Consider the following 12,970-nt stretch of genomic DNA (forward strand, 5'->3'; position numbering starts at 1 on the left):
TTTAAATTCAAAAAGAAAAATATCTTTGTTTTTACGCTAATTTGATGTTTTTACGATAATTCCATGGTTTTTGAATAAAACTCAGACCAAGCAAGTTTAGTACCCATGATAGAAAGGTTAAGGATAACGTTTCTATACTTTTTTTAATAGATATATCCAACAGAAAGCCTTTGAAAAGGTTATCCATATTCATTTCATTTTCAATTTGGTTTAGAACTTTTTCAATAGCTTTGTCAAAACCTAAAGCTGTATGTGAAGTGCAAAACAGTTGACCAGCAGGAATTTCTCTATCAAGTATATCAGCTGTGATTTTAGATATTCCTATATTATGAACAGTACTGTCAGTCATATGAACATCTACTTTCTGGTATAGTTCTTCTGAGGTGTATTTTGAGGCTTCCTGTAACATTTTGAATGTTGTTTTTATTCCATCTACAATATTTGCTGCAGTTTCTGAAGCAATTGCTAATGTAGGCAAAGGAAAATAATATTCTTGGTTAATATATAAACCAGAAGGTGCAAAGGTCCCAACATGCTTTTGAGTGGTAGAGTCAGTTGCGTAAGTTATTATATTGCTACTATTTTTAGCTTGAACAACTCTGTCTGCAATCAAGCCAAGAGAATAAGCGTGCATCTGTTTTAGTTTTTTATGTATGGCACCACGTGTTGGGAGTGTGTTAGAATCAATAAATGTGTTCTCAATAGCTTCACAATCATTTTTATCGTACTTAGATATACGGTCAATTTCATCTGGAATTTTCCATTTTGTTTTAAAAATTTGATTGCCGATTACTTTCAGTGCAATTTGTATTTCCCTCATCAAGAATCTTTCTCCATCTAACTCTGCACATGCATGGTAGATATCACTTAAGACTAAGTTTTTTGATTGTCGCACATTAGGTGGAACATAAGTATTGTGAAAACTATCTTCAAATATTAATTTTTGTTTTGATCTCGTCATGTATGGCAGTTTTGGTTCACTTACATCAATAAACATAACTCTCTTTTTTTTAATTGGTTCAGTGTCTTTTTCAAAGAAATGATATTCATTTTTTGTTAATTCTCTTTCAAGAAATTCATCTTTGTCTTCAAACTCACTTAACTCACTATCATCATTATCAATGTACATTGTCTGATAAACTGCTGTTTCTTATCTTTTTCTCCATTTTTCTTTTGTCATTAATAACTTTTTGATGGAAAGTTTTATCAACATTTTGACATGTAAAATTCCTGTTACCGCGTATGTTTTCTAGATATGAGTAGTTTTCAGCATTCATTGAAATACCGAAAAGCTTCTCTAGTTTTTCACGACGTTGTGGATTGAAGCAGAAAATTTCAAAAAGTTTTTTAAGGAATTCGTTCATAGAAATACATCTACTTAAAAAACACCTTGCTTGTTTTTGTCAACACCTTTTAAGTAGCAATATTCATTGATTTCACTTTGCAGATGTTTTAAAATGGCCTGATATGATATTATGTAGATATTACGTTCTGTCCAATGAATTTCTATTAACTTTGCAACTCTTCGACAAGCACTTTCGAAAGATAATTTATTGTTGACTTCAATAAAGACAAGTGAAAGAACATTTCTGAGAAAAGGCAACTTTATATGATAAAATTTATCAACTGCAGGGAGAATTTCTAAAGGAGCTTGTTTATTTTGGTTTAAAACTATTTTGTTATTACGTCTTGTTACAATTTTTTTCATTTTAATTGATATCTAAATTTAGTTAACAATAATAGAAGCAAAGTATTCTCTTGCAAAGTAAAACAAAAGCTGTTTTTTAAGTATTTACAAAGTTTACGCTTTAACAAAAAAAGTTTTATTACATTTTTTTTTAAAACGCAACTTATTATTTTTATTATTCATTTTAATTCAAATTTATCCAATCAAAATTTAAATTGCATAATTTTTATCATAAAGTTGCGTAACTTTATGCGCAAAATAACCGCTGCAAAGATATTTCTTTTGAATGTTTTTTTTTTTTTGTTTGTTTTTTTGTATCTTTAAAAATGTTTAAATAGAAGTAGAAGGCCAACCACAAAAAATAGAAAAAACTGAAATGTTTTTCAAAATTTTATAAAAAAATTTATATATAATATCTTTTTAAAAAAAAAATATACTATTTTCAATCTCTCTTTATCTCTCTCTCTCTCTCTCTCTCTCTCTCTCTCTCTCTCTCTCTCTCTTTATATATATATATATATATATATATATATATATATATATATATATATATATATATATATATATATATATATATATATATATATATATATATATATATATATATATATATATATATATATATATATATATATATAAAGAGAGAGAGAGAGAAAGAGAGAGAGAGAGAAAGAGAGAGAGAGAGAGGGAGAGAGAGAGAGAGTGAAAGAAAGAGATACATTGACTAAGGGTTTAGATTTGAACTGGTGCTCTCTAGACATGTGTAAAATCTTTTTAAAAAACTCTTTAAAGTTTTAAAGTTTTACTCTTTAAAGTTTTAATGTTAATGTTTCTACAATTGTGTGGTTTAGTTTCCATATTTCTATTTTCTTATTTAAATATGTCACTTTTAAAAATTTTTAAATATTTATTAAATTAAATATTTATGTTTTGTTGTTTCCTAATTTGTTTTGCATAAATTAAGTTTTAAAAATCCTGACTGAATCCAGACAAGAAACACTGGAGTAAATAAATATTTTTTTACTATTATAAATAGCAATATATAGCAATATATAAATAATATTATCATATCTAGATTGTGTATTATATAGATTGTACCTAACCCTCAATTGGTGTATATATACTGACATATGATATATTTAGATATATGTGTATAAGAATATCAGTGTATTAATATAAAAATATTGATATATGAATTTAGTTGATGAAACAAGAGAACCTAATGAAAACGAAATTTTGTTCACTCATGAAAATAGTTGCGGTTTCCCTACTATGACATGGAGATATTCTCAGCAAAGAATTATAACAGAACTAACCATTTTACCAGTTCCATTCCAATCAAATCAGGACAGTAAGGTATTTCATTTTTATCAACAAGTTATTTTAAAAGTTGCTTGGTTGTTGTTGTTTTTTTTATTGTAATTTTGTTGCTCATCTGAAAAGTTGCTTCAACAAAACACCAAGTAATAATATTGTTTTAGTGATAAGAAAAAAACATTTTAAACATTTTTAGCTTTAATGTTTAGTGCTTAAGAAATTTAATGCAAATACGAGTAATAATTGACTAAGTTTTTCTTTAGGTTTATGAGTTTGCAGTTACGTATTTACACTAATATTTTAGGAAAAGGTTGATTCATTTAATCTTACTCCTCTGCTGTTTGTCTCTTCATGCTGAAATCTATATATCTAAATCTTTAGCTCCTCCATAACACATTAATCTTCTCCATAACATATTTATCTCCTCCATAACACATTAATCTTCTCCGTAGCATATTAATTTCCTCCATAACACATTAATCTTTCTTATTACACCTTATTACAATTAACTTGAAATCTCTAAAAAATTTTTAAATAAAAGTTTTAACTTCTCTTCAACACACTTCGTTGAAATAATGCTGTATGCTTTAAATTGTACAGCATACAATATTTTTCATAGATGTGTTTACACTGAGGCCTCTGAAATGTTTTGTTCTATTTCTGGTTTTTGTTTATACTATTAACTTCTTCTCTGTTTTTGCTGAGATAAATCATTTCATTTAATAAAATCAAAGTTAATAAACATCAAATGACTTTATTGTATCGTTTATGATATCACATATGAGATGTCACAAATAACCATTCAAAAAGATTACAAAAGTAACCAGGCCAGGCATATCTTGCATTTCTGAAGGAAATTTCAGAAGTTTTTATAGATAGGATACAGCACAAAAATCTCCAAACTTATTAAAAATAATATCTTCATAACAACCGGAACTTAAAACAAAGTTTTAAGTTCCGGCTTAAAACGGCTTTAATGGAAATGTCAATTATACGGTTGCCTTTTTATTGATTCACATTCCAAAAGTAATTTCATGGGATTAGTTAACACAATGAACAAAGCAAAAAAAAATTTAAATAGAGGTACTGAAAAAAGTTTAGAACCACTTAACAATTTTGCGTAATATCATTATTTTTTCAATGTATGAAACTAATATTTAACTTTGATAAATTATATATATATATATATATGATAAATTATATATATATATATAATTATATAAATATATATATATATATATTTGATAAATTATATATATATATGACATGCCTTAATAAAAAACCAAAAGGAATTTACACAGCATTCAATTGCATACACATTAAGCGATCAATAAACAAACACACACAAATTGAGTAATTTTATGTCAAAGGATATTTAACAATACCATCACATAAACTAATAAATCTATATACAGTAAGCAGGTTTGTAATTTTATTATTACATCAAATTACAATTTTATTTCAATATTCTAGTATTTTCCAATGGGTAAAAGTAAAGAAATACCAATTGAAGTTCATTCCCAAATTATTGCTTTATATAACCATACTTCCAAATCGCATAGGCAAATAGCGACAGTTATTGGAGTTTCTCATAGCTCTGTGTGTTTGTTTATTGATCGCTTAATGTGTATGCAATTGAATGCTGTGTAAATTCCTTTAGGTTTTTTATTAAAGCATGTCATATACAGTTATGGCCATTGAAATCCGACCACTGCTGAATATAAAGAAAAACAGTCTATGCATGCGAATAATCAATTTATTTTCTTCCCTGACATCAATGATTAGTTAATTAGCTTTTAGCTAATCACATTAGCGTTTATTTTATTGCACTGTAAAATTTATTAAGCTATATATCTCATTGTAGGGTATGGATTATCATTTAACTGTCACAATTTAATTATGACTTTGAAGGAAGGTCTTCGTGCTAATATTAAACTTTTATGGAAGGATGGTGCAAGTGAGTGTCAGATATCAGCAAAATTGCGAATGCCAAAATCTACTGTTCATGATATTATACAACTAATCAAAGACACGGGATCCACTGCGCCCAGAAAACGTTTTGGTAAAGCTAGAATTACTAGCAAACAAACAGACAATATGATACGCAGGGCTGCTGTGAGAGATCCAACAATATCCAGCACACAAATCAGGGCAGATCTACCTAATGACGTTACAGTCAGCACTTGAACAATTAGAAGACGTTTATTGAAAGATGCAGGTCTACGTTCTCGTCGTCCAGCCCTCAAACCGCGACTGTCTTTAAAGAACATCCGTGATAGGATCGCATTTTGTAGAGCTCTGGTCAATAACCAAATGGCGCCAGGTAATGTTTCGTGACGAGACACAAATAAAGCAATTCGCTCCGGATAAGTCATTAGTTCGTCGCTCACCTAATCAGCGTTTTAATGCAGGGTATACGGTACCAGCTGTCAAGCAATGTCCTTCGATTATGGTGTGGGGCGCAATAGCTTCATCTGGTCGATGTGATATTTATTTAATGCAGAAGGGACAGACTGTTAACTCCCAACAATATCTAAAAATCCTTCAAGAAAAGGTTCCAAATTTGATGGAAATTCGTTGTTGCAAAATATTCCAGCATGATGGTGCACCGTGTCACCAATCTCGTCTTGTAAAGTCTTGGTTAGAGGATCACAACGTTCAGGTTCTGGGTCCTTGGCCGGGATCATCCCCAGACTTGAACCCAATTGAAAATTGCTGGGTCAAGTTAAAGTCAGCAGTATCCAGAACTAATCCTACATCACTGGACGATCTAGCGCACAAAATTCGTCAAGCTTGGATTACTGAAATAACGCCAGAATATTGTCAGGCTCTCGTGGATTCAATGCCAGATCGCATTAATGCAGTCTTAAAAGCACATGGTGATGCCACTAAATATTAAAAACATTGAATATGTACGATATGTTACATTATAATCATTAAAATATTATAATACAATAATTTATTTCATTATAATACAATTGTTTATTACTACATTAAACTAGTTTTAAGTAAAATGATACTGGTGGTCGGATTTCAATGGCCATAACTGTATATATATATAATTTATCAAAGTTAAATATTAGTTTCATGCATTGAAAAAATAATGAAATTATGCAAAGATGTTAAGTGGTTCTAAACTTTTTTTGGTACCTGTACTTGACTGCTGCTAGACACCAATGAACCATCACCGGTGACTAATAGCAGTGGTGATGGTTCAGCTCCACTTTGTAAGAGATAGAAATGTAAATGAAAACAATCAAATCATTCTCTATGAAAAATATGCATACATGAAGATGAGTGAATGAAAAGCTCATTTGCAAATTAATAAATTGCAAAAAAAAACATGAAAATTCACTTAATCTGGACAGAAAACCCTTACAAGTTGTGGTCAGCAAATGCAAAACATAATCTTAACAGAACTTGCTAAATTTTCTTATTATTTGCCAGTGACAGTTGTTTTATAATCTTTTCTTTTACTTGATATGTGCTGGTATTGTGGTTTATCCTTCTCCAGCTATTTGCCATATAAAGGCCACATTACCAAGGCCTGCAAAGACAAGTTCAGCTCCTAAAGGAGCATCATAACTCGCTCTACAGGCCAAACGTAAGGTGAGTTTGAGAAGAATGATGATATATATGAGTGAAAGGCAGAAGAATTTGTGTTCGAAAGAAAGAATAGAGAAAGTCAACAGGAATTAAACACGATGTTAGAAGGTGCAATATGTACTGTAAATTAGGTCACCTAATTGATGTACGCCAACAAAGACTTGAATAAGAGTTCACTTGATATTAACTCTTCATCAAGTAACTTTGTCGTCCTTTATGCATTCAAAACTAACCTTTTATATAAAAATATGCTACTAAATTGCTTGCGGGTTTATTTTTAAAAGTAATCTTTATTCATTAATAAATTTTTTCATTTTTAAAATCTGCTAATATTGCTTGTCGGTTTGTAATTTTTTTTTTAATTATATAATTTTTGTCTTTTGTATATAAATCTTTTCATTTTTAAAATCTGCTAATATTGCTTATTATTTTAATAAAATTTTTCTTAGATAAAATTAAAAAAAAAAATTTACAACATAATTTTGTTTAATATTAATATAAAAATATACTACAAATGTGGGAGGACAAGGGTGGCAATGCAAATGTGGGAGGACAAGGGTGGCAATGCAAATGTGGGAGGACAAGGGTGGCAATGCAAATGTGGGAGGACAAGGGTGGCAATGCAAATGAAATATTTATACTTCATGTTATTTTGTTTTTTATGTTAAAACTTTTATCCTTAAAAATGGAATGTTCCGCTCCTTTAATTAGGAAATACTCCATTCTTTGATAAGGATAAAAAGCTCGATTTAACTACAAAAAGTTTATTTTCCACTTTTTAGTACAAAAAAGATTATATTTTTTAGCAAATGTTTTTGCTATATTTTATTTGATAGTATGTTTAATCTAAAAGAAATTTGCAATTATTTGCTATCATCAAACAATGAAAATGTTTTATCATAACTTACCACCTATAGATTTTAGGTATCAAGTATGGCATTTGTTAAAATAAAAAATAAATAAAATTCCATATGAAATCTGTTTTTATGCCGCGTTTTTTTTCGTTACAATCTTGTATTCAATATTCTGCTGAATAGTTAGCAATATTTGACCAAATACAGAATAGTAAAAAAAGTAGCAGAATGGTCTGATTACCAAATAAATCACCCAATATTCGTGACATCTCTAATATTAGTATTGTATAACTTTATTACAAGGTTCTATAACATTAAATTTTTGTAAGTGTGAACATGGAGATTTTACTTTACAAACTAGTTTATTATTCAAAAAATAATTATTTTTTTTATACAAATTTATGAAGTCTAAGAATAAATTAAAAAAAAAAAGTGTGGACTTAAGCCTCCCACATTTTAACTAAATATCTAAAATATATTTTTATTTTTTAACTTTCGAATTCAAAGAAGTTAATTTTTGTCACAAAGTTTAAAATTGGTCTCCATTTCTTGTTGTTGTTTGTAACAAAATAACCAACCTGATCTGTTTTAGTTTTAAATCAGTAGATTAAAAAAAATCAATCAGTAAATTAAAAAAAAATAATCTTATATGATATTATTCTAATGGGCTTGATGGTTTTGTGCAAATTCAAAAAAAATATACAATATAAATAGTGTAAAGTGTAATAAATTTTCAATTTAGGTAAAGTGTCGATTGGAGTATTACAATAGTTTAAAGGAATGCTTTTGTTTGTACTATGCATTTAATCTCTCTGAAAGAGATACTCTTTTTTGTCAAATCTGTGACCGTACATCATTGTTTTCAGTTAACAACAACATCTCATCATTGTGGCGTGTTGTTATTTGTGAAAGGTTTATGATTATTTTTTTTTTTTTAAATTAAATTAAATAAAAAAAAAATTAAAATAAATTAAAGTAGAATAAAAATAGCCCGTAGTAAAAAAAATCTCAAATTTTCAAGTTCACATTTATTAATGATATGATGATATTATTTTTTAAGGTTTGAAAATAATGGAGTTCCAGCATCATCACTTGCGGTGTGCATGAAAATCAACTCAGTGTATTCATCACTACTAATTCCATCATTAGAATGCAAAGTTTTAGTTTCATCTGTAGAAATTTTATTTGAAAATAGCATGACTTTACTTGGACAAGGTGTGTTGTTAAGCTTCTTACTAAATTAGAATAAATTGAAAATTCTTTTGCATAAATTAAATAGTGTTTTGTTTAAACTAAAATTCATTTTGTACAAATTTAATGTTATTTTAAAACATATAAAGATATTTAATTAATGTTGTTTAATAAAAATTTATAAGACGTTTTTCCAACTTTTTTTTTACTCTAAAAACAAAATTAAAGTAATTAACTTAGTACAATTTTTTGGTAAGTGAAATATTGCAGATTCTGATTTTTTGAAACTTTTCTACCATGGTAAAGTTTTTTTTTGCAACTAATAATAATAGTTATAATTTTAATAGTAATAAATAAAGTAATAATATTAAATAAACAGTAATATTAAATAAATAATGAGTTTGCTAAAAAACTAAAAAACTTTAATGATAAGTTTAATGTTGGTCAATAAATTGTAATTGTCCTCCTCAACAAAGAATGCATCTCTTTGATCTTTTTTTATAAGATAAATATTATTTGATTATATAAATACTGTTTTGCTATCTTAAAAATTTTTTTAGCATCACCAACAGAAATCAAGCCATTTTTTTTTGAATCTGATTCTTTTCCTGCAAACTGTGAAATGGTTACCCTCCATCTTACAAAGTTCAATATAGAGAGTGTTGTAAAAAAATCTGCTGTTGTATTTGAAACGGAAGCATCTGTATCTATCCGTGTCATGGATTTTGACAGCTTTTGTTGGATTGATCTAATGAGTCCTTCAATTTGCTCAGTCCAACTGATAAAGGTTTTTATTTAATTGGAATAATTATTACATTAACATAATTATACTTATGCATGTTATGCGTGTAAGTATTTTTTATACACATTTTTTCTTATTATTCTAAGTTAAGAAAAATATTAGTAGGTTCAATTAGTCCAACTAACAATTAGAAAACAAGAAGATTTTATGGAGAATTTATGGAAGTTTTTAGTTTTAAGAAACATAGTTTAAAAAGTTTTGTAAGAAATATAGTTAGAAGAAGTAAAATATAAATAAAGAAGTTAAAATATAAAAGGTAAAAAAAAACTATTTTTAGACTTTTTCAACTCTTGTAATATAACAAGAAACTTAAAGTTTGTTTTTTTTGTTTAATCTAATCTTTCAAAAGACAAAAGAGAAAAAAGAAAAACAAATAAAAATTGTTTAGAATAGAAGATTTAAAAAGTAAGGAAAATAAAGTGAAAACAATGAAAATATTAAAGAACAAAAATTGAAGAAAAACATTAATTAAACAGAAGAACTAAATGCAAAATTAAAAGAATCAGAATGTTTGTGATAAATTGGAAAATAAAAAACTAAAATAAATTATTATAAGAAAACGAAAATAACATATATTATACATTTAATAATAATAATCATAATTTTTAAGTTTTATTGATTTATGTTGTTTGGATTGTTTAAACTGTCGTGTATTTTTGTGTATTGTTTATAATGTCGTGTGTTTTTATGTATTTTTTATATTGTCGTTTATTTCTATGTTTGTGATAAATTGGAAAATAAAAAACTAAAATAAATTATTATAAGAAAACGAAAATAACATATATTATACATTTAATAATAATAATCATAATTTTTAAGTTTTATTGATTTATGTTGTTTGGATTGTTTAAACTGGATTTGTTATATTGTTTCTATGTTTAAAATTATGATTATTATTATTATGTTGTTTGGATTTGTTATATTGTTGTGTTATTTTGTGTATTGTTAATATTGATGTGTACATTTTTGTATAGTTTATGTTGACGTGTATTTTTTTTTTGTGATCTTGTTGCTAATTATTTTTATTATTGTTGCTTTTTATGTGTGTTGTTATTATTCAAGTTATTTTTTATTTTTTGTCTCATAATATTAAAAATATACTTTTTTTTATTTATTTTTATTTTTTACCATTCTTCTGATTGTCAAAGGTTGCGTTATCTCATTCATTCATTATCTCTCGTTTCAGTTTATTCACTTTTTCCCTTTTTTGTGTTATTTGTCTTGTTTTATTAAATATTATTGTTCTTCTTTTTTGTTTTGCTTTATTTTGGTCGCCATCTTTTTTTTTTGCTTTGTTTATTTTATTAGGGTGTAACTCTAATGAATTGTTTTTAACTATAAGAATGACACTGAACTTACTTTTATAAAATTGTAAATTTTTTAAATTTATGGTTAAATAGATTTATAAAAAATAATAATTAGTTTAGAAATTTTTTATCTTAGTAGATAAAGATGTTTGTTTTGTGTGTGTGTGTGTGTGTGTGTGTGTGTGTGTGTGTGTGTGTGTGTGTGTGTGTGTGTGTACCATTTTTATTTGATTTACTATAATTATTAGGTTCTTTTTGCTATAATTATTAAATTGAAAATTTTTTTAGCTTTCTAATTTTATTGATAATTATCTTATAGTTGATTTTTTTTATCTGTTTGTCTTGTTTATCATTACCTTATTATTAATTTTTATTAAAACAAATTTAACCTAATAATGTTTTTTTACATTTAATTTAGGCAATTTCTAAAACTTTTGATCATACTGAAAATGCCATTTGTGCCAGGATTGGAGCTTTTAATTTATATGTAACACCAAATGCTATCAATACATTATCAATGGTTACTAAAGGATGGATAGATGATAAATCTTCTGAAGTGTTAATTCATAGTCATTTTCTTATTTGTAATGATACACAAGAAGATATTCATGTAAAACAGGTATATTTAAAACTTTTTTTTAATATTGAATTTATATACGTATATGATATGGACTTAATTTCAAGTTCTTCACATGCATCTTGAAGGTTGGTTGTAAAAAGAACACTTCTATGTGTGTAAGATGCTAAATTTGTACAGTTTTATTGCTTTAGAAAGTTCAATTAAAATTTAAATACTTAAAAGCAACAAAACAACAAAATTTTAATATATTAGAAAATAAAAAATTTAAACAGTTACTCTAATAAAAACTTATCCTAGAAGTAAAATTCCTTATGGTTCATAGAAAACTATAGTAAAAAGCACTGTAAAAAAAGTGTATATAAATAATGCTAATAATAATAATAAAATGTATAAAATAAATATATTGTATATATGTATGTGAATGTTTGTGATTGGTTCATAGAAAACTATAGTAAAAAGCACTGTAAAAAAAGTGTATATAAATTATGCTAATAATAATAATAAAATGTATAAAACAAATATATTGTATATATGTATGTGAATGTTTATTACTATTCATTGCTATTTTAGGTTTTGTAACTTTTACATTGTTTAGTTTGTTTTTTATAAAGGTAAACACTGAAGAAGATCTTATGATACATAGCGGTCAAGCTTTGCCATACAGTTGGTATAAGCATGATGAACAGTTATTAGTGTTTTCTGTTGCTTATAACGGTCCAATAGTATGGTGTGAGCCAGTGACATTAAAAGATGACACAGTGGTTCCAAGATTTATAAACTACCCTACTCATGCAGTAGATTTAATGGTGGAAATTAAAAGTATGCAAAATATTAAAAAGCAGGTATACTTCCTTTGCTATGATTTCTGAGAAATGTTTTAAATTAAATATATATATATATATATATGTATATATATATATATATATTTATATATATATATATATATATATATATATATATATATATATATATATATATATATATATATATATATATATATGTATATATATATGTATATATATATGTATATATATATATATATATATAAAATTTAAAACATTTCTCAGAAAAAGATTATAAATATATATATATAAAATTATAAATATATATATATAGGGTGGTTATTAATATACATATATATATATATATATATATATATATATATATATATATATATATATATATATATATATATTAGGGTGGTGCTAAAAACAACATTTTTTGAAAATGTCTGCTGACACTCCCTAAATGTGTTCTATATAATAAAATAATACTGGAAAATTTTGGAATTGAAAATAATTTTAGGGGTGCCACAAGACCCTTAAACATCAAACAGGTCCCTAATATTATCAAAAAAAATAGTTTTTCAAAACTATGTTGTGTTGTGTCTCAAAAGAAGCAAAATTATATAAAAACTATAAAAATAATCATCATTTTATAAAAAAAATTATTATTTTAGATTTTAGTGATCAGAAAATGACGTTTTTTAACTAAAAACGAAAAATAGAGAGCTTAAGATGATTTTTTGATTACATTTTTTTTTTTTTTGGATGCTTTTTATAAAATTTTTACATAATTTTGCTTATTTAACTTAAATTGCTAGTTTAGATGAGCACTCTGACATCA

The 12,970-nt window shown here is 26.0% G+C and overlaps 1 protein-coding gene across 2 annotated transcripts in view; it reads left to right on the forward strand.

Moving 5' to 3' along the window:
• The window catches only part of LOC100199203 (intermembrane lipid transfer protein VPS13B), a 110,300-nt gene that overhangs the window by 63,967 nt on the left and 33,363 nt on the right, over nucleotides 1–12,970 (forward strand). For both annotated transcript variants that reach the window (XM_065791181.1, XM_065791182.1), the window contains exons 11-16: nucleotides 2,889–3,043; nucleotides 8,207–8,376; nucleotides 8,525–8,679; nucleotides 9,216–9,442; nucleotides 11,183–11,383; nucleotides 11,956–12,186. In XM_065791181.1, coding sequence (XP_065647253.1) covers nucleotides 2,889–3,043; nucleotides 8,207–8,376; nucleotides 8,525–8,679; nucleotides 9,216–9,442; nucleotides 11,183–11,383; nucleotides 11,956–12,186 — 1,139 coding nt within the window. The remainder of the gene's footprint in view (nucleotides 1–2,888; nucleotides 3,044–8,206; nucleotides 8,377–8,524; nucleotides 8,680–9,215; nucleotides 9,443–11,182; nucleotides 11,384–11,955; nucleotides 12,187–12,970) is intronic.

The sequence above is a fragment of the Hydra vulgaris genome, chromosome 02 (assembly GCF_038396675.1).
Source record: "Hydra vulgaris chromosome 02, alternate assembly HydraT2T_AEP".
NCBI lineage: Eukaryota > Metazoa > Cnidaria > Hydrozoa > Anthoathecata > Hydridae > Hydra > Hydra vulgaris.